The 22,980-nt window shown below is 40.7% G+C and overlaps 1 protein-coding gene across 1 annotated transcript in view; it reads right to left on the reverse strand.

Annotated features, from left to right (window-relative positions):
* The window catches only part of GNAI3 (G protein subunit alpha i3), a 56,681-nt gene extending 34,283 nt beyond the window's left edge, over positions 1-22,398 (reverse strand). Inside the window, exons 1-3 of the mRNA XM_007529338.3 lie at positions 22,266-22,398; positions 2,031-2,073; positions 1,774-1,915 (exon numbers count right to left, since the gene is read on the reverse strand). Of these exons, the coding sequence (XP_007529400.1) occupies positions 1,774-1,915; positions 2,031-2,073; positions 22,266-22,383 (303 nt within the window). The 5' untranslated portion in view covers positions 22,384-22,398. The remainder of the gene's footprint in view (positions 1-1,773; positions 1,916-2,030; positions 2,074-22,265) is intronic.
* Positions 22,399-22,980: the final 582 nt, after the last annotated feature.

Below are 22,980 nucleotides of genomic sequence, written 5' to 3' on the forward strand. Positions count from 1 at the left end.
AGTCAGTTCTTTTAACTGCCCAGAGTGTCTACATATGGCACTCTGAACAAAGCTGCTAAATAACTCCGTAAGTTCAAGGAAAACATTCTCAGACTTCTCTTGAAATTTAGTTAATGATATATATAAAAGACCTCATACCTTCATTGTGGTCCTTTACCCACTGGACCAATATCTTAATTTACAATATAGAACTTGGGCCTACTTAAAAAAAAAAAAGAAAGAAAGAAAGACTTATGAGAGAGCTGTTCAAATGAGACATAGAAACACACAATTCTACTACATTAAGCATCAGCAACCCCAGGCATGCAAGTCCAGCACTCTACCAGCTGTGTTATTTCATCAATCACTCAACACAACTTCCAAATATACATGTGTAAGAATCATTCTAGGCTGTATTTTACTGTCAACTTTAAACTATTAATCCTCCCAATAAAAAAAAAATCATTCTATGACACATTATAATTCCATTTTGTTGTATGTTTATTTTTATTGTCACCAGGGCTTCACAGCTCTGAGTTGACTTTTCAAAGAGGGGGGGAGGCAGAGACAGGGGGAAAGGCACTACAGCACTGAAGTTCCTCCAATATAATCCCATTTTATAGTCTATACTTCAATGTAATACAGTGATATAATATTCTCTTTTTTTATAGTTTTTTTATTATTGTTGTAATTGTTGTTATTGATGTCATTGTTGGATAGGACAGAGAGAAATGGAGAAGAGAAGACAGGGGGGAGAGAAAGATAGAACCTGCTTCACCGCCTGTGAAGTGACTCCCCTGCAAGTCGGGAGCCGGGGGCTCGAACCCGGATCCTCAGTTGGTCCATGCTCTTAGCACCACCGGCGCTTAACCCACCGTGCTACCACCCGACTCCCTATAATATAAGTACCTGCAAATGTCTCTAAAATTTAGTGTCCTTGTCAAATTTATTCTGGGTGAATGATTATTTAAATGATTGCCTTAGAAAGTAGACCTATTTATATCATGGCAAACTTTGTCTTAAATTCTTTATTTTTTTAAACAATTTTTTTAAAGATTTTATTTATTTATTAATGAGAAAGATAGCAGGAAAGAGAGAAAGAACTAGACATCACTCTGGCACATGTGCTGCCAGGGATTGAACTAGGGACTTCATGCTTGAGAATCCAGTGTTCCATCCATTGCGCCACCTCCCGGACCACTGTCTTAAATTTTTTATCGCTTCCCCAGAGACCCACCCTACTAGGGAAAGAGAGAGGCAGACTGGGAGTATGAACCAACCAGTCAACGTCCATGTTCAGTGGGGAAGCAATTACAGAAGCCAGACCTTCTGCAACCCACAATGACCCTGGGTCCATGCTCCCAGAGGGATAGAGAATGGGAAAGCTATCAGGGGAGGGGATGGGATATGGAGATTGGGTGGTGGGAACTGTGTGGTGTTGTACCCCTCCTACCCTATGGTTTTGTTAATTTATCCTTTCTTAAATAAAAAATAAATAAAAAAAAAACACCTCCAAAAAAATTTCATCATTCACTATAAAAATAAAGTGTTATAAGAGAATCAAATGAATAAACAGTATCATAGAAAAGAATAGTATACCCACAAAATCCCCTTCCATAGATTCTTCTTCGTGGCTAGTGATCTATTATCTTCCAAAGTAGATTGCTAATGAGTACATAGTATTTTGCTACTTCTCCTCTTATTACTTAGTTATGTCCCTAAAACATAAAGCAAATTGTGCTTAACCAAATCTCCTGAAAAAGAGCCAGTAAAAAGTAAATGAGAAACACTTACTGCTCTGGCAGCTTCCCCAAAGTCAATCTTCAGCCGTCCCATCGCTCTTATGATTGCAATGATGGACTGTATAGTGTTGCTGTAGACAACTACTTTATATTGCTTACACTCTTCCTCTGAATAGCCATCCTCATGAATGATTCTTTAAAAAGAAGAAAACCACAAATCATTACCAAGGAACTAAAAATGAAAAGACACTAGAAATTTGTAGGCTTTGTGAGAAATGTAGTCTTACAGAAGGCCATGTTCCAACTTACTTCATCTGTTTCACAATGGTGCTTTTACCAGATTCTCCAGCACCTGTAAGAAAATAAAACCTTGAATTCATCTGTAGTCAAAACAAATGTTTCAAGTCAGTATGAGTGATTAATAGACTGATAGAAACCACAGCTGCCAGGAGATTTTAGTAACCCCTATCACCAGCCCCACCTACCCCCAACACACACACCTTTCCTTGACCTGATACGTATTCCTCTACTACTCATTTTTCTAGTTTTCCCTTTCCAGAATTATCAATGAGACAGAGACAAAGACACACAGAAAAAACTCCAATGAACCAGAGTATCACTCTGGCATATGCCATGTGGCAATAAAGCCCAGGACCTCGTGCTTGAGAGTCAACACTTTACTCATTTTGTCACTCCCTGCCCAGGTCACTTCTGTTCTTGTAACAGTAAAACTCCTCAGAGCTGTCTATACTCATGCTCTCCAACTGTCTCCAAAACCCACCCCAACCACACCTTATTGAAACCTCTTCTCAAGACCTCCAGCTTCTTTTTGCTCCTGAGCAAAATCAAGTCAATTCTCTGTCTTCATCATATTCAACCTCTCAAGCCAATCTGCCAAAATGATGACTTCTCCCCTTTGAAATATTTTTCAGTAAAAGGCAGGCTTCTAGTCAGTGCTTTCTCCTGCTTTGACTTCTATCCCTCTGTTACTCAGTCTCATCTCCCCTGTATCAGAAATCTAGAGGATATATTGCTTCACTTCTGGGCAATACTGATAGGCCTACTTCTCTATACTCATTCTCTAGATTATTTTATCTACTCTCAACCACAGCTCATAAACAAGTAACAACTAACACCTTTATTATTCCTATAAAAATATAAAGATTTGCTTATTTACTTATAGGACACAGAAGATAGAGTATCACTGGAATATGTACTGTCAGGGATTAAATTGAATCAGACTCACATGTGCAAGTTCTAAACTCTACTGTTGCAACACCTCCCTGTATCAACTCATAAGCCTATGAGGTAGATGCTGCTCAGATAAAAAATATTAAATGACATAAAGTTAACATGTAGCTAGGAGCCAATATTAATAGACATATTCAATAAGTAAAATTTAAGTTGTTCGATATATATAGTTCTAATAAATTCTTCTTGTACAAACAGATCAAGAACACACTGAAGGGGGGCAGGTGGTGGCACACCTGTTTAAGCACACGTATCACCATGTGCAAGGACCTGGGTTAGAGCTCCCCACTCTCTACCTGCAAGGGGAACACTTCATGAACAGTGAAAAGTCTGCTAGTACCTATCTTTCTTTCTCCTATCTCCCCTCTGCTCTCAATTTCTCTGTCCTGTCAAAGACAAAAAGGAAAGAAAAGGGGGGAGGGGGAAGGAGAAGGGGAAAAATGGCTGCTGAGAGCAGTGGATTCATAGTGTAAGCATGGAACCTCTGTGATAACCCTGGTGGCAAAAAAAGAGAGAGGAGAGAGGAAGGGGAGAGGAGGAGGAGGTGGTGGTAGTGGGGAAGAGGGAGAGGGAGAGGGAGAGGGAGAGGGAGAGGGAGAGGGAGAGGGAGAGGGAGAGGGAGAGGGAGAGGGAGAGGGAAAGAATATAACACACTGGAAACCACAGGCCTATGGCATTAAAAAGGTTTCTAAAATGCCCAATGCTTCAGGCCTTGCCTTTCCTGGGGTCAAATTTTCCACTCAATAGCTGCAATGAACATTGTAAAATCTATATTAAATCATGACATAGCTGCCCAAAGTCCTCCTGTGCATTTGATGCCACCAATCAATACCCTCTAATTACACTAAAAATGAAGTCCATGGGCTGTTAAGATCCTAAAAGTGCTCTCTGGTCCTTACTACCTATTCATATTCACCTCTCATTACTCACTACTTTGTTCCCTCTGTTCCTGTCAGACCAGCTCTCTTTGCTCTTTCTCCAACTTACTGAACTGGTTCTCACTAAGTTGGATCACTGACTTAGTCTTTGTATTAACTGTTCTCTCTAACTGAAATAAATTTTCACAGGATTTTCTTCTTCAGTTTCTGCCTACCTTGAAATGGCTTTTCTATCTTTTAACTTTATTTAATTTGATGTAATACAGAGAAATCGAGAGGGAAGGGGGATAGAAAAGGAAAGAGAGACACCTGCAGCACTGCTCCACTGCTCATGAAGTTTCCCCCCCACTGCAGATGGGGACCAGGGGCTTGAACCCAGATCCTTGTGTATGTTCGAAACAGCCTTTCTTGATTAATTAATCTAAGTGACTGCTAACTTACAATACTTTCCTCATTTATTATCATGGTATTATTCTTTTAATTTTTTCTTAGTTATTATTGGATGGGGGGGGGCCAGGTGGTGGCCCACCTGGTTGAGCACACATGTCACAATGTGCAAGGACCTGAGTTCGAGCTCCTAGTCCCCACTTGCAGGAGGGAAAGCTTTGTAAATGATGAAGCAGTGCTGCTGAAGCAGTGCTATAGGTGTCTCTCTCCCTCCCTAACCTCAGATTTCTGGCTATCTAATAAATAAAGATAATAAAAATAATTTTAAAAAGAGAGAGAGACACTGGGTCCATACTCCCAGAGGGCTAAATAAGAAAGCTATCAGGAGAGGGGATAGGATACGGAGTTCTAGTGGCGGGAATTATACCCCTTTTATCCTATGGTTTTGACAATGTTTCATTTTTTTGAAAAAATTTTAAATTTATTTATTTATTCCCTTTCGTTGCCCTTGTTGTTTTATTGTAGTTATTATTGATGTCGTTGTTGAATAGGACAGAGAGAAATGGATCGAGGCGGGGAAGACTGAGGGGGGAGAGAAAGATAGACACCTGCAGACCTGTTGCGACTTCCCTGCAGGTGGGGAGCCGGGGGCTCAAACTGGGATCCTTAAGCTGGTCCTTGCTTTGTGCCACCTACACTTAACCCGCTGTGCTACCACCCAACTCCCCAGTGTTTCATTTTTATAAATAAAAATTAAAAGAGAGAGAAAAAAAAATGAGGGGAGTGGGAGACAGAAAGGGAAAGATATAGGTCCTAGAAAAGGGTGACCTAGTGGGGGTTGTATTGTTATGTGGAAAACTGAGATATGTTATGCATGTACAAACTACTGTATTTACTGGTGACTGTAAAATATTAATCTCCCAATAAAGGGGGGTGGGGTGGGGAAAGAAACAGAGAAGACATCTGTAGCCCTACTTCACTACTTGTGAGGCTTCTCCCCTGCAGGTGGGGGCCAGGAAATTAAACCTGAGTCCTTGTGCACTGTAATGTGTGTACTTAGCAGGTGTGCCACTGCCTGGCCTCCATAATTTTATTCTTCACCTTACAGATTTGTTCACTTCTGTATCTTCTTTATAAAAAAAAATCCATGAATAACCCTGTAATCCTAGGTCTAGAAATGGGAGTGACATAAATTAGTTACAGAAATAAATAACTGTGGGACAAATGAATGACTATTATTTAGTAAGCATGGTCCCAGGACTGAGGAAAGTACAGCTGTGAAGCAGACTTTTCACCAGTGTCTAGGCTCAATCCCCAGCACCACCAGAGCTGATCAGTGTTCTGTTCAGTCTCTCTCAAATAAAATAAATATTTCTAATTAATTATTTTTATTTATTTATTTTACCAGAGCTCACTCAGCTCTGGCATATAGTGGTACTGGAAATTCAACCAGGGACCTTGGACATATATAAGTTAGTGCTCTAATGGGCTGAGCTACCTCCCAGGTCCAAGTTCTATCTTTATTATTTTTTATTGCCACCAGGATTATAGCTGAAATTCCATAAATTCCATGCCTGCACAATCCACCACTCCTGGAGGCCTTTTTTTTTTTTTACCCTTCTTTGATAGGACAGAGAAACTGAGAGGAGAGGGACGGGGAGATAGAGAAGGAGAGACAGAGATACACCTGCAAGTACTTGTGTGTCCCCCCCCCCAAGCAAAGCATCCCGTGCCCCCTCAGAGGAAGGGCTCCCTGGTCCTTATACATGGTAATGTGTGTGCTTAACCAGCAGGTACATCACAGTGCGGCCCCTGAAGTTATTCCCCCTAAAGGTGCTGACTTTAAAAAGCACAAGTTACAGAGGGTCAGGCAGTAGCAGCAGGTTAAGCGCACATGGTGCGAAGCGCAAGGACCTGCGTAAGGATCCCACTTCAAGCCCTCAGCTCCCCACCTGCAGGGGAGTGGCTTCACAGGCGGTGAAGCAGGTCTGCAGGTGTCTCTCTCTCCCCCTTTCTGTCTTCCCCTCCTCTCTCCATTTCTCTCTGTCCTATCCAACAACAATGACATCAATAACAACAATAACCACAACAACGATGCACCAAGGGCAACAAAAGGGTAAAAAATGGCCTCCAGGAGCAGTCAGTGGATTTGTGGTGCAGGCACCGAGCCCCAGCAATAACCCTGGAGACAAAAAAAGAAAAGAAAAAGAAAAAGGCACACGTTACCCTCTCATGTTTTTCCAGGATTCCCTAGTGAAATGTCAGTCTCATCTATCATCCACCTACCTACTTATATTCACCCAAATTTGTTGGGCATTTAGGCCCATCTCTTAAAAGAAGACATTTTTACAGACCAGATAGCTAAACACAGTATTTGTTGTAAAGAATGTTGCAGAGAACGTTATACGAAGAAAGAATTATTTGCTTTATACAAAGGTCTGAACCATTTGGTTTCTTGATCACAATGAAAAGTGTCACCATCTTACCTATCTTCCAAGTAAGAAATTTGAGTTATCTGGAACCCACTCACTCTTCTCTCCTTACATCAAGCTGTAACAAAATCTTCTCTTATGCATTTCTCAAATTAATCCTCTCTACTTTTCACAGATCTGAGCATGGTGTGGTGTCTATTATCTGTTACTGCTGTCAAATTTCCACCTCAAAAATCCCTCTTCTCAAAAAAAAAAAAGATTTCAAAAAAAAAATTTCCTCTTCTCTTATCACTGTCAAGTAGCACTATTAGAAAAAAACAACACTTCAGTAGTTCTCCAAATTCTTATATTTTCTATATTCCCCCCTTAAAAAATTAGGCCTGAACTCTTCACTTTAGTCCTCTATGTTCCATAGCTCAGTAGTTAAGTTCCTTCACTGTAATGTGTGTGGGATCTCACGTTTTAGTTTTCTATAAACCGCTTCCCATTTTTTTACCTCCTGCCCACAATGTATGTCAGGTTTGGGATGGCCTACTGTTAGCTATGTCTATTTATTCATCTTTCTTCAAACTTCATACAAGTTTAAGGAGAGATTTATTTGTCCATATTCAACCTACCAGCGTAGTAACCAATCTGAATGCAAAGAACAGGACAGTAACAAAGGAACTGCAAAAATATAATCAGTAGCTTTAAGTGGGAAGAACTAATCAAGAGGGGTGAAACTAGGCAGAAAGCAGGGTAGAGGAGAAATGTCTAAACAGTCCCACACAAACAGTAGGGGATGGGATCAGTTCAACTAAGACATACATCTTATGTCGGTATGCATGAGACCCCTTCTGTTTCATTTGGTTTAAACCCCCCCTGCTAAACACTATTCTATTTACATAACCACTGCATTCTATTTACATAACCACTGTTAACAAGCACCACCCTCCCTCCAGGGCATTGGTGGTTCAGTGATAGAATTCTCGCCTGCTCCGCCCCCTCCTTGTCACACTCTGATTTTCACCAGTCACTTTTCTCTCCACCCTCTCTATGTCACATCCTGTTTCCACCCTACTTGGCAAGTATATATAAAGACAGCGTTGTGAGTTTTGGGGTACTTTAGTTTAGCTTAGCTCGGCTTAGATTGGGTTGCGTCCTGAATGAATAAAGAGATACTGCCTACAGCTCAACCATGAGTCCCTGGTCATCTGTTACCCACCCGTGAAGCCAGCCCAGCGAAAACAACATAACCCGTTGAAAACAACAATCTTAAATAGGAAGAAAGGATCAGGGCTAAAGTTACAAGAATTTTGAGAGAAAACAGAAGGAGCTAATTTAGTTGGTCTCATTCTCAATAAACTCAAGACATTCTACAAAGTAACTTAACTCAGAAAATTATAAACAATCAAAGAGAACAAGAGCACAGTTAGCATACACATTACCAACAGTATGAGATTAAAAAAAATCACCAGTACATACTGTACTTTGTTTTCCTAAACATATTCTTAATTTTATTTTAAAGAACTTTTTGAGAGCAGGCACCGTATCATGTATCCTCCTCTTCCTTCCCTAATGTATACATTATGAACTTCAAAATAAGAGAGGGTGATTTCTTTGCAAGATACTTTTTAATGGCCGGCCTATTCTCCAATTGTGCACTATTGATCAAGGGGTAAGATTATTGTAGTTATTTGGGCTTATGCCAGTTTAGGACTCCATTAGCTATAACTCAAAAAGCCACTCCTCGAAAGCACAAAATAATGCCTTCTTTCTGTGCTTCTCCCTTGCCCACCCCACACAGAGAACAATCTAGAACAGAGGAGGCATGTAGTAACCGTAAGATGAATGGCTTGAGTTTCTGTAAGATCCAGGGGTTGCTTAATCACATTTTTCAAATGTCACTTGCAGTGGATAGAATTTTCAATGTGGGCAGTTAACAGAAACACAAGATTTCCATTCCCCTGCTATCTTTTCTCTGTCCCACATCCATTCATTACTATGCCTTCAAGTAACCCCACAACTATCCCTGACAATAAATCTGAACTTACGACTCCCATCCTCCCCTCTTTTTCTCCTCAAACCTTACTGTCAAATATCATCCTGTTCTCTTGTTCATATATTAGACATTTATTCCACAAAACAGTGAGCATTTAATAAATAGTATTCGGTGGATGAATACATTTACATTTCCCCCCAAATAAATTTATTATGGGAAAATTCTTTAAAGAACAGTTATTGACAATTTCTCATCTCATATGATGTCTTCACACCACCCCAACTTAAGTCCTCCTCCATCATTGTGCAGAGTCCCCAATGCTTTATCCCCCTCCTTTCTCCATCTCTCCTTCCCTCAATCTTTTGCTTTGCTGTAATACACTACACCCAGTCCAAGTTTCACTCTGCATTTTCCTTCCCTTGTTTATTTTTTAAATATTTTATTTATTCATGAGAAATGATAGGAGGAGAGAAAGAACTAGACATCACTCTGGTACATATGCTGCCAGGGATTGAATTCTGAACCTCATGCTTAAAAGTCCAATGTTTTAGCCACTGCGCCACCTCCCAGACCACCCCTTGTTTAAGTTCTACCCATAAGTGAAATCATCCAGTATTCATCCTTCTCCTGGCTCATCTCACTTAGCAAGTGAGATACCTTCCTTCAGATTCCATCCTTGAGGCAAAGGAGATGACTTCATTTCTTACAACTAAGTAGTATTGCACTGTGTATATATACCATGGCTCTCTTAGCTACTCCTCTATTATTGTGCATCTGTGCTGTTGTTTCTACCATTACAAAAGGTGCCGCTATGAACATAGGTGTGCAAAGTTCTCTACTGATAGGTGTGGTGTGTGTGTGTGTGTGTGTGTGTGTGTGTGTGTGTGTGTGTGTGTGTGTGTGTTCTTTGGTTAAATCCCTAAAATAGGAACTTCCTGAAGAGGTCCATTTCTACTGTTCTGAGCAATCTCCACAAGCGTTAGACCAATTTACATTCCCACCAGCAATGTAGGATTCCTTTTTCCCTACATCATTACCAACACTTATTTCTGTCATTTCTGATATATTCATTCTCACAGGTACTATTTCACTGTCGTCTTTCTATGTATTTCTCTGGTAGTGATTCTGGCATCTTCTCATGTTTATTGATCATCTGGAAATCCACTTTAATGAAGATTTTGTTCATATTCTCTCTCCATTTTTAATAGACTTGTTTTTGTTGTTGCTGCTGCTAGTTTTGTGATTTCATTATATTTTAGTTATAAGCCCTTTGTCTGGTGTGTGGTGTATAAGTAACCTTCTCCCACTCAGTAGGATGACCTTTGTTTTGGTGATGGCTCCCTTTGCTGTTCATACGTAGATATCTTAAAAGAGAGAGAAAAAAAAAAAGATAGTAGACTATGATCAGAATGAAGATAAAGAGTCTTTGAACAAGATTTTCTTTTTAAATTTTTTATTACCTTTATTTATTTATGTATTAGACAGAAACAGCCAGAAATCAAGAGGGGAGGGGGTGACAGGGAGGGAGAGAGACAGAGAGACACCTGCAGCACCGCTTTACCACTCGCAAAGCTTTCCTCCTGCAGGTGGTGACCAGGGGCTTGAACCCCGGTCCTTGCACATTCTAACATGTGTGCTCATCCAGGTGCGCCACCACCCGAACCCCCACCCCAAACAAGATTTTTCTAAGAAACAGTCATATACCAATCACCACAAAGAATGAAAATACATACAATGTTTAGGGACTGGGGAGTCAGCATAATGGTTATGCAAGTTTTTCATGCCTGAGGCTCTAAACTCCCAGGTTTAGTCCCCAGCACCATCATATGTCAGAGCTGAGCAGTGCTTTGATCAAAAATGAATTAAATCTGAAAAAACAAAATCAAGACAACTGACATATTCAATTTTCATAATAATTACATATTCATAACCTTTTCAAGAGAAATCCCTATTTCCATTCCTTGTTGGGCAGTAGCCTACATGATCTGGATTATACCCTTCCTTGCAGTGGAACAGGCATAAATACCTAACACAGAAATCACCTCTAGTCACTCACTGACAGAGGGCCTATATATACCCTGTGCCACAAAGCTCCAAAAGTTGAATAGGACTAATCTGATTGTCTTTGGAATCTTCATTAGGAAATCCAGAAAAATGTCATCCTAAACTAAAAACATCACAACGTGTGAAAATATACATCAATATCATAAAGCAAAGAACTCAGAGGAAGTTGGTCTGGAAGGTGGTGCAGTGGGTAAAGTGTTAGACTCCCAAGCATGAGGTCTTGGCACATGTACCAGACTGATGTCTGGTTCTTTTTTCTCTCCTCCTATCTTTCTCATAAATAAATAAAATCTTAAAAAAAAAAAAAGAGCCAAATGTGCAGAGAGATTTAAACATGTCATAAGAGAGAAAAGAGCATACATATGAGATATAAAGTGAGAATGAATAAAGAGAGAGAGAGAATGAATAGGGCCAAGAAGACAAAAAAAGAGAGGAAGAGACAAAAGAGAACTGAAGATTAAAAAAGGGCAGAAATAGCAAAAACAAAAAGAAGCAGAAGAAAGGAAGATACGATAGCTTGGCCAACGCCACCTCAGCTCCTGTATTCTTCAGTTCATCCTACATCCCATTAAAACCTGTAGTAATTTCCAAAGCTGGGGTGAGTTTCCTATTTCTTGAACAAGAATAAAAAGAAAAAAGAAAAAAAGAAGGAAGGTAGGGAAGGGAGGAAAAGGAAAGAAGTGTACTATTTTTTTTATGGATCTTTACATTTTTAAAAGTTGTTTTTATTGACTACATTCAAGAGAATATGACATAGGTATGGTAATAACATCTATATACCTATCACTCTGCATAAAAAATTAAGCACTAGCAATTAATCTATGAAGTCAATTATGTTTCTCTCCCCAATATCAATTACTTTTTCATTCAGCATTTTCAGAAAGAAAATATACAGTAAGGGTGGGGAAACATACATACTGTAATAGCCAAATACAATCAGTGGCTTCATATCTTTCACCAATTACATAAACACAATTCTGTCATTTTGTAAGTCTTATAAACCATAAAACTGAAAGCTAATAGTTATCGTAACATTCATAAATCACCTATGGAAATGCTAGTTTAATAAAAAAAATAGACAGCTTGCTTGAACAAGAAGCTTTCCCCAAAATGGCATTTAAAATTATGAACAAAGTAACTTCAGTTACTATAAATGATGTATTCTCTTTAGACAACTAACTATTTAAGAGAGAGTTTTCTTCTTTACTTTGGCAGAATATAAAAAGAATGCTTTAAAGGGAGCAGTCATCTGTGAGCAAGGTGGTGGATTATCCTCTAGCTGCCTCAATGTTCTAATTTTAGCATTTGGTGAGTAAATTTCCTTTCACTTCTTTGAAAGAAGGTCAATATAAAGCCATGTTAGAGCTGCCACTAAATCATATGGTATATACATACTATAGTGACTGAAACACGTTTTGCAAATGAATTTTTTACTAGTCTCATTTCAAAATATTCTTATAAGACAAAATTGTAAAAAAAAAAAACTTGCAAATTAATGAAAATCAATTTAATTATATACTATAGTCTATTTTTTAAAATATTTATGTATTTATTGATGAGAATGGAGGAGGAAGAGGAGAAAAAGAAGAGATGGAGGAGGAAGAGAACCAGAGCATAACTCTAGTACAATGAGGTGCCGGGGTAGAACTCAGGACCACAAACTTGGAATTCACTGAACCACACGCCAAGCCACAAATCATTATTTTATTTAAAGCGAAAAGAAACAAATGCCATGAACAATTATAATGCACAAATAACTCGAGACTTCACTTAACCCAAATAATTTTTTTTATTGTTTTTTTATCTTTTATTTATTTTGGATAGACAGAGAAACACTGAGCGGGGAAAGGGGAATTAAAAGGGAGAGAGACAGAAGAGACACCTGCAGCACTGTTTCACCACTTTCAAAACTTCTCCCCCTTTCCCCTGCAGGTGGGGATGGGGGCCTGAACCTGCGTCCCTGTGCATTGCAATGTATGTGCTCAACCAGGTATGCCACCATCCAGCCCTAAGTAAATAATTCTTTACATGTAGTAGAGATACCGTACAAAGGTAACTGTAATGCTAAGTTCATTCGCCAAAACCCATATATCCCCCAAACTGAATTTCTTTCCTTCTTTCTTTGTTGAGGTCAAATGTGTGCAATTTCCGTGCTGATTATTTTCATTCTTTTTGTTATTTCAGAATGGTGCAAGATTGAAACTGAGGACTGAGAGAGTTTCTGGCATGAAAGTGTGGTGGACTACCCTAGCTTGCTAACTTTAAATAAATCTGATTTAAATGATCCCTGCATCTATACTGTAGTGTTAACAGCAGGCCGCATGAATAAAAGTAGGAGATTCATATACAACCTAATATACAAATGAATTGTACGTCGTGATCATAGTGAGATAATTTGGAATACTATACCCAATTTTTGCAGTGTATAGATTATAGGATTTGTATATTTGATCCCAAGACATACAAGCTGAAACGGTGTTCTGGAGTCTGACTCTCTTTAAGTCAAAGGATACTGCCTTTTTCTTTTTTAACTGATTTGCTTTTGTTTGTTGTTGTTACCGTTGCTTTCACAGGTGCTTCACACTAAATGTTCAACTAGAGACAGAGCAAAAGAAAGGGCAAGATACCATAACACTAACACTGAACTGTCCCCCAGTGTAGGGGAGTGGGGTTAAACCTTACAGACAAAGCACACCACATACCTTCCCAGGTGAGCTGTCTTATGAGCAATACTGTTTTTAAGTTAAGCAACTGAAAAAAAAAAAAAAAGATGTAAAAAGACTTCTACATGAATAGTAAAAACATTTATCCATCTGAGAATTAGAGACCCATATAACAAAACAGTAACAATGAAGGCCACATGCCAGCTAATACTTAGAAATCTTTCTTAACCCTTTTGGGTATTTTCTACAATCTAACTTGGAAATCAAAGAAGTTCAGGTCTAAAGATTAGATCCTCCTAGACTAATGTCTAGGATCACCAGATGATTCAGGTACAAGTTACACCAATTTTGTCTTTTGGGTTTCCTCCTGTCTAATTCAAATCAGATATATTAATTTCTGTTACAACTTAATAGGTCATTATATTTACATAAAATTCTGTACCAAAACTAGAACACTTAAACAATGATCCTAACACAATGTTATTCAGTTCATGCAGCTTGAATTACAGAAATGTTACATGAGACTGTTAAGCAGGTAACAGGATACCCTGCATAGATAATGGTTTAAGGATAACTCTAACTTGCTAAACACTGAAAAAGAATTAGCCCAAAATGATGACAAGTAAAACTAGAGGGAAATCAAATACTACGGCAATTTATTTTTCTTTTTATATTTTCCTGAACATTTATATTATGAATATCTTATGAATTTTATTACCTTCATGTTTTGCACTATCTTAACAGTTTTATTATGCTAAATAAATTTAGTTAATATTATGTTAAATTAATTTCAGTCCAGCTAAAGAATATGAAACAATATGAAATGAAATAACACAAAAATAGCCCTTTTTTATAATTTGTGAAAATATTCTATCTGGTTGACAGTATCAGCTACACAGAACCCCTGAGATTAGACCTCATGGGGGGTGGGGGGGAACACGGGATACAGACAACGACAACAGACTCAAATTAGGACCAATCGTTCAATGTTGATCTCTTTGCTCTCTGTCTTAAGTATATAGCATCTCTATTTCTGAATTGAGTTACAGGTCAAAGAGATGCATTTTATTAAGGCTCATCTGCTATATTCCATTTGACTGGGGGGGGGATTGAGTAATCAGGGAGATTGCTCAGCAGGTTAAGCACATATGTATATGTAAGGGTGTGGTCCCCCATACCACATATGCTGGAACTCCTGCTCTGGTGGGTGTATCTCTTTCTCACTTGCTCAGAGAAGCTTCAGTTCTGGTCTCTATCCAATAAATAAATAAATAAAGATTAAAAGAAAAAAATAATAAAAAGTAACCTATCAAATAATACCAAACAGAAATGTCTGCCTTCAGGCCAGCAAAATACCTCACTTGGATAGTGCAATTGCTTTATCATACACTTGACCAGGTTCAAGTCCAGCTCTCACTGTATTGAAGGAAGTTTTGGTGCTGTGATAACTTTCCCTGTCTTTTTTTATTTGAAAATGTAGGCCTGAAGTAGAGCCCCAGTGAAAACAAAAACAAACAAACAAAAAATATGAACAAAATAAAATGGAGAAAGAAATGTCTACTTTCAGATACGGAGTGAAATCTAAATTTTTCCCCAGGAACCTCGAACAGGGATCTTGGGAACTTAAGTCAGATGACAAAAAGCACTTAGACTAGCAATTTGGGCACTTGTACTACCAGTGTGTGGGCCAGAGGTGTCAGGGTAAGCTTTGCTTACCTGGGGAGGGAAGTCATAAGTGAGCAAAGAAAGGTGACATAAGGAGGTGACTCAACAAAGCAGAAGTGATCATTTTTCTCTAGGACTAATTGGGTGGAAGGAGATATATCAAACCCATATGCATGCAACCTAGCTGCATTTTATTTATCTATCCCTGGATGTCTGATATGTATGAAATTGCATTGCCCTTTCAATAAACACTTCCTTAACTTAAAATGAGTTTCTGTTCTTTACAGGTGACACACCTTAGCAATATATTAGGCCCTAAACCAGACAATATAAGAAATATCTAGTTCTCTCTTCCTTCAAGGACCATATAGTTAGAAGTAGCTAACTACACATGTAATCATGATATACTATTAGAGGTATAAGGCACAACTTTCAAAGAAAAGGACAGATGATACTCATTTACTTTTATTTTTTACCAGAGCACTGCTCAGCTCAGGTTTATGGTGGTTGAGGGATTGAACCTGGGGTTTTGGAGCCTTAGGCCTAACAGTCTCTTTGCATAGACATTATGCTATCTATCTCCACTGATGAAGATATTCAATTTAGAACATCAGGGCACACCTGCTGAAGTTCACACATTATAGTGCATACAGACCCAAGTTCAAGTCCCTGGCCCCCATCTGCACAGTGAAAGCTTCACAAGTGAAGCAGGGCTGCAGGTGTCTCTTTGTATCTTTCCCTCTCTATTTCCTGCTCTCCTCTCAATTTCTGTCTCTATCTAAGAATAAATAGTTTTTAAAAAGAACATCAGAAAGGTTCCATAGAAAAAAGGAACTAAAAAAGAAAAAGAAAGGGAACTAAACAGTAATCATAATAGATAACATAATCATAATAATAAATACTATCAATATGTATATGTGCTTACCAAGAAAAACATCGTTAAAATCCCATGTCAATCAACAACAATGAAAAAACTAATTTTCTCGGTCTATAAAATAACAAGGCTGTTGGGGACCCGGCGGTAGCACGGAGGGCTAAACATACATGGCACCAAGCACAAGGACTAGCGTAACGATCCCGGTTCCAAGCCCGGAGCTCCCCACCTGGAGGGGGGTCGTTTCACAAGCCGTGACGCAGGTCTGTAGGTGTCTGTCTTCCCCTCCCCTCTCGATTTCTCTCTGTCCTACCCAATAACAACAGCAATAACAATGCAAAAGGGCAACAAAAATGGCTTCTAGGAGCAGTGGATTCGTAGTGTAAGCACTGAGCCCCAACGATAAGCCTGGGGGCAAAAAATTAATTAATTAATAATATCAAGGCTGTTAACAACTAAATCAGCAAAGCCGGCAATTGACTAAAAGGATGAGATTAAGAGGAATTAAATAAAGTTGAGTTTTCAGCTTAGGTGATTTTGAGAATAATGGTGTCAGAATATAAAAGTTCATAATGGATATGGGAGAGAACATAAGAGAAGCAAGTTATTCACTGGATATACTGATAAGAGGTAGCAATTAGTGCTTTCATTTGCTGGGGATGGGGGGAAGACCCATCTCAAATACAGAAAACAAATTTCTCAAAAGTTCACATCAAGGGAGTCTGGTGGTAACACAGAGGGTTAAGCGCACGTGGCGCAAAGCTCCCCCCCCAACCTCCCCCCCTCAGGGGAGTCACTTCACAGGCGGTGAAGCAGGTCTGCAGGTGTCTATCTTTCCCTCCCCGCCTGTCTTCTCCTCTTTCCATTTCTCTGTCCTATCTAACAATGACATCAATAAAAACAACAATGGCAACAAAAGGGAAAACAAATAAACATAAATAAAAAATTTTTTAAAAAAAAGTTCACATCAAAAACAGTCCTCTAAAAGAGGAGATAAATAACCCAGGAGGCAGAGAAGTGGGCAAAGTGCTGAACTTTCAAGTATTAACGTCCCAAGTTCAATCCCTGGTATCAAATATGCCAGTGATGCTCTGGTTCTCTCTGAGAAGTAAATAAATCTTAAAAAATGAAAGAGGTAGGGGAACCTGGTGATGGCGCAGTGAGTTAAGTGTACATGGCGCAAAGCGCACAGACCAGCATCAGGATCCTGGTTGGAGCCCCCAGCTCCCCATCTGCAGGGGGTTCGCTTCACAAGCAGGTCTGCAAGTGTCTATCTTTCTCTCCCCATCCTTTCTCGATTTCTCTGTCCTATCCAGCCACAACGACAGCAATAACAACAACGATGATAAACAACACGGGCAACAAAAGGGAAAATTTTTTTTTTTTAAATGAAAGAGGTGGGTTGGGGAAGCAGCATAGTAGCTAAGCAAAACACTTCCTCTTCAATGTCTTGGGAGGTCCCAGGTTCAATCCCTAGCACTATCATAAGTCTGATATGATCACTGCTCTGGTAAATAATAATATAAAAATAGAAGACTCAATGCCTGAGTTTTTACTTTTCACATTTTGAACATTTCATTTTTTACCTGACTGATTTACCATCTCAAAGGGGAGAAACTTTTAAGAATGGATGAAAAATGACTTCCCCCAGAAAAAAAAAGATATAACCACAAGTTTTGCTAACCATTTTAGCAAGTCTGTATTTTCTGAAAGACTAAAAATATACAAACACCTCAGTTTAGGAAAGAAAAAAGAAAAAGAAAAGAGGGAGTCGGGCTGTAGCGCAGCGGGTTAAGCGCAGGTGGCGCAAAGCACAAGGACCGGCATAAGGATCCCGGTTCGAACCCCGGCTCCCCACCTGCAGGGGAGTCGCTTCACAGGCGGTGAAGCAGGTCTGCAGGTGTCTATCTTTCTCTCCCCCTCTCTGTCTTCCCCTCCTCTCTCCATTTCTCTCTGTCCTATCCAACAACAATAATAAGTACAACAATAAAACAACAAGGGCAGCAAAAGGGAATAAATAAATAAAATAAAATAAAATAAAAAAAAAAAAAAAAGAAAAAGAAAAGAAAATTATAATAAAAAAATAAGAAAGAGAGAGTTGGGGAGATAAGAGGAAGTATCTGTATAAACCAATTCACTCCCTTTTCCTTTGCAGGAAAACTAGAGGATGAAGCAGCTCAGTAGCAAGGAGGGGTAGTCAAGAAGACAGTGGTTCAGGCTTCCAGCTTCTCAAAAAAGGGAACTACGTGGAGTCGGGCAGTAGCGCAGCGGGTTAAGCGTGCATGGCGCAAAGTGCAAGGACAGGAATAAGGATCCTGGTTCGAGCCCCTGGCTCCCCACCTGCTGAGGTGTCGCTTCACAGGCGGTGAAGCAGGTCTGCAGGTATCTATCTATCTTTCTCTCCCCCTCTCTGCCTTCCCCTCCTCTCTTCATTTCTCTCTGTCCTATCCAACAACAAACGACATCAACAACAACAATAACTACAACAATAAAACAACAAGGGCAACAAAAGGGAATAAATAAATATTAAAAAAAAAAAAAAGGGAACTACTTTTATCAGAGATAACAGCCCCCAAACTAGAACTTTTTTTGTTTTAAAGCAAATAAGATAGGTTAAAAGATATTAATACTTCCATGCCTGACACACCAAAGGTTCCCAGGTTCAACCTCAGTACCACTATAAGCCAGAACTGAGCAGTGTTCTGGTAAAGAAATACATAAATATATATTAATATGTGAACTATATAAAATACATTTCAACAACTTTTGGGCCAGAGGGACAGCAGTGTTTATGCAAGAATTTTCTGTCCGAGGATCCAAAGGCCCCAGCTTCAATCCCCAACATCACTATAACCTGAGCAGTACTCTGGCTTAAAAAATAATGATTTTAACAACACTTAATAGACTAAACATTATTTTTTAAAATTTTTTTATTTTCCCTTTTGTTGCCCTTGTTGTCTTTTTACTGTTGTTGTAGTTATTATTGTTATTGTTGTTGTTAGATAGGACAGAGAGAAATGGAGAGAGGAAGGGAAGACAGAGAGGGGGAAAGACACCTGCAGACCTGCTTCTGAATGCTTGTGAAGCGAATTTCCTGCAGGTGGGGAGCCAGGGGCTCGAACCGGTATCCTTATGCCTGTCCTTGAGCTTTGCGTGGCGCCACGTGCGCTTAACCCGCTGCACTATAGCCTGACTCCCGACTAAACATTAATTTTAAAGAAATATAGGTACAGCTCTGATTAATCATGTGCTGTCCAATCTAATATGTACTAAGTGCTCTACTCCACGGTCACCACTGTAATACTATAGAATTAGTATGTTCAAGAAACTTTACATTATAATTCCTGAAAAGGGCATATTTTCAGTGTAAAAGTGATGGGTGCATTTAAAATGTAAAAGACACAAATAACAAGTGCATATAAAAACAAAGCTAGGGACCAAGTGGTGGCACACGTGGTTGAGCGCGCACATGTTACAGTGCTCAAGAACCCGGGCTGGAGCCCTGGTCCCCACCTGCAGAGGGAATTACATTAAAAATAGTGCAATCAGCACACTGACATGTCACCCTATACATTGTACCCTGTGGTTGAGAGGTTTTACGTAATATAGTTTTATTATTCTATAGAATAGACTAAACGTTAACTTTAGGGGCCAGGTGGTGGTGCACCCGAGTAAGGGCACAAGGACCTGGGTGCAAGCCCCTGATCCCCACCTGCATGAATGGTCCAATTAATGAGGAGTGAGACAGGTCTGCAAGTGGGGAGGCAGGAGCTCAAACCTGGATTTTTATGCTTGGCACTATGTGCGTTTCCGCCTGGCCCCACTCCCTTTATCTCCCCGTCCTCTCTCAACTTCTCTGTCCTAATAAAAATTAGAAAGAAAAAAAAAAGAGGAGGAAATGGCCACTGGGAGCATTGGATTCGTAGTGCCCGCATGGAGCCCCAGCAATAACCCTGTCAGCAATAAAAAAGATAAAATAAAAACACTAACTTTATATATCCAGATTTTCCCAATAATATATCCAAAGGAAATTCAAGCCAAAGATATTAAAAGAATTATCCTTGAATTTTCCTCAACTAATTCAGCCCATTCTTAACTTCTCAACTTGAATTTCTACAGTACCTATAATCTGTAACATTCAAGCAAAAACATTTGTCCCTGCAACCTACTCAAATTTGTTGGTTTAACTTGCTCAAGAAAAAAAAGACAGAAATTAAAAGCAAATGCTTTTAGTACTTTGATTTTAAGTACTGCTTTTCAAGTTCCTTAAGCATCATGTATTTAATTTTGCTCCTAATTAAATTACTATTTATAAAATCCTGAATAAAGATTTTCTTAGACAGTTGGAAAAGTTCTGTCTGCTAAATCCTAACATTTGGAAGAAAGCGTTACCATCTACAACTATATTACAAAAGATTTATGTCCTGAGGAGATCTCTCTGCCAGTCAAAGTAAACGAATGCATTCCCCAAAAGATGAGAAGCTGCCTTTAATTTTATGACCAATGGAGAGCATACTTGTGTCTTGAGTGTTGTGGTTCAAATTAAATTCTGAAGGGTCCCAAGGAGCAATGCTCAACACTGACTAGTTCATACTAATTAATAATAGCAAATAGTGAAGGAAACCCTACTGTGTGACAGGGACCATGTTCATCCACATATGGAGTGGCAACCTACAACTAGTTTGGATTTCTGTGTTCTGAACAATACAGTATTTCAACTGAAAGCTTAAATCCACGAACTTCCCCCTCCATTCAAAGTCAAGAGTTTCTACAAGTTACAACTTACTAAATATACGAACATGACAAAATTATCAGGGTTACTGAGCACATTTTGGAGTACAAAATACACTTTGAGTTATGGCAGTGTGCTGTCTTTAGAAGCTTTATACCAAGAAAAATTGGCACTTAAGTTACTTATTTTTCTTTAAAAAAAATGCAAACTGTTTTAAAAAGCAAAGTTTTACAGGGGAGACAACATATGATCACGCAAAAGACTAGACATGCTGAGGTTCTGAGGTCCCAGGTTCAATCATCAGCACAATCATAAACCAGAACTGAGCAGAGCTCTGGCAAATAAAAATAAGTAAAAATAAAAGTTTTATTGTTTATAGAAACATTACTCCTACTTTTTTTCCCTCTAACAGATTCCTAGAAAAAAAAAAAGGTGAAAATAAATGGCTTGAGTTAGTGTCAGGGCACTTTATATGACTTAATGAGCCCTAGAAGTCTTTAAAAATTGTTAAAGCTAGTCATGCAGAAAAAAATGCATGTGACTGTACGTAAGAGCCATTTAAAATTAATGTCAGGTAAAAGAAAATAATTTCTGTAAGCTAATATAGCCCACTCGGACAGTATGCCTGCTTTGCACGCACCCAGGTTCAGGATAAGCCTTGGCCTCACTGGGGGGAGGCTGAGTGTCTGTCTGTCTGTCTCTGGCCCTCTCTTTTGATCTGAAAAAACTCAGCCCGGAGCAGTGAGGCCTCAGCAAGGACAACAACCAAAAGGATGAAAGGGAAAAACAGCCCACAGTACGTCTGCCACGAGCCATTACAACAAGCACGTCCGAGCCTGTAGTTTATCCCAAGGCAGCTCCACTCCCACCGCAATCACCCCCAGCGGCTTTTCTGCAGCTCTCAAGGTGTCTAAACCTCGGGCCTGCTACTTCTTGCCACAAGCCTCGAGCAAGCCATTCTTCACGTTTCCTCGGCTCGCATCACTTTCCCTTGGGTGAAAACAAGGAAAACGGCTATGAAAGCCTTAAGGGAGTAAGGCTGGCGGGAAAGGGTGGACGGAGCAAGCAGACAGCCTCGCTCTTGCTGCCTGCGCCCCGCGCTCGCGCTCGCGCTTGCGCTCCACCACGGCCTTCCCGCCTGCTCCCTCCCGGCCCTTTCGGTCAATGGCAGCGCGCGGTGCGGACGCTCTGCCCGGCCCGCTCCAAGTGTTTTTGCTCACGGGAGTCCCCCAGGTCCTTCCTGCCATAAACTCCACATAAACGCTCCCTACTCAACTCTCCACCCCGATGCGGAAAAAACCTTCCCTCGCGTCGGCTCTTCCCTTCGGGAGCGTTCGCCGGACTCTCAACGCAAATCCGAGCGTCCTTTGGCCCCGACTTCCAAGCCCTCATTGCTAAACCCCATCCCTGCCCGCAGTCACACCCTCCGCGGCCACCTCCACAAGCCCAGGCCCCACCTCCTCGTCACGTCTCCCTGGCCGCCGCCGAGCAGCACCCCGCCCCGAGCCCGCCACGCCCTCCAGGTACCGTCGGGGTCCCGGCGGCGGCGGCGTCGGAGGGACCCCCGCTCGGGGTCCCCCAGAGCCCGGCTGGACACCCCGCCACCCCGCCCCTCACCGAGGAGCAGCAGCTTCACTTCTTTGGCGGCTTTCTCCCCGTCCTCCCGCAAGTTACGGTCGATCATCTTGCTCCGCTCCACCGCCGCCTTGTCTTCGGCGCTCAGCGTGCAGCCCATGGCGGCGGCGAGAGAGGGGACAGGGCCCGGGCTCGCTCACTCACACACCGCGGAGACTGCGGTTCGGTGACTGAAACCGCGTCTACGGTTGGGCGGCGTCAATCTCCTCCTCACCCCCTAGCGCCCACAGGAACCGGATATCCGGCCTTTGCGACACTTCCGGCAACGCCTGGCGGCTGTTACTGCTTAAACCTCTCCGGCTGAGCGAGAGGAGGTGCATCCGGAGGCGGAAGTACGGGCATCGCGACCTGGCTGGGCGGCGGTTCCGAGAAGCAGCGAGCTGCTGTCGAGCCGGTGTTTGCCGCTGGACCTTGCTCCCCTTCCACTTTTTCGGTCCCCTTATTTGGATGAACAGAAATAGAAAAACAGGGAACTAGTTTCTCCAGTTCTTAGTGCCCTCCCGCGGCCCAGTAACCGGATTTGAACGATGGGTTAATGGGGTGGGGATTCCCAAAAAATGAGCTCGCTGTCCACAGGGGGAATTTCTGTTGGGAATTTCTCTCTGCACAGAAAGCCCCTTTGCTCTCTGGCTGCGGAGAGCCAGGGCCCCGGCTCTAGTGTAGGACTGCGGACGGGACAATCTGCAGAGCCTCGGTC

Source organism: Erinaceus europaeus, chromosome 11, assembly GCF_950295315.1.
Source record: "Erinaceus europaeus chromosome 11, mEriEur2.1, whole genome shotgun sequence".
Lineage (NCBI taxonomy): Eukaryota > Metazoa > Chordata > Mammalia > Eulipotyphla > Erinaceidae > Erinaceus > Erinaceus europaeus.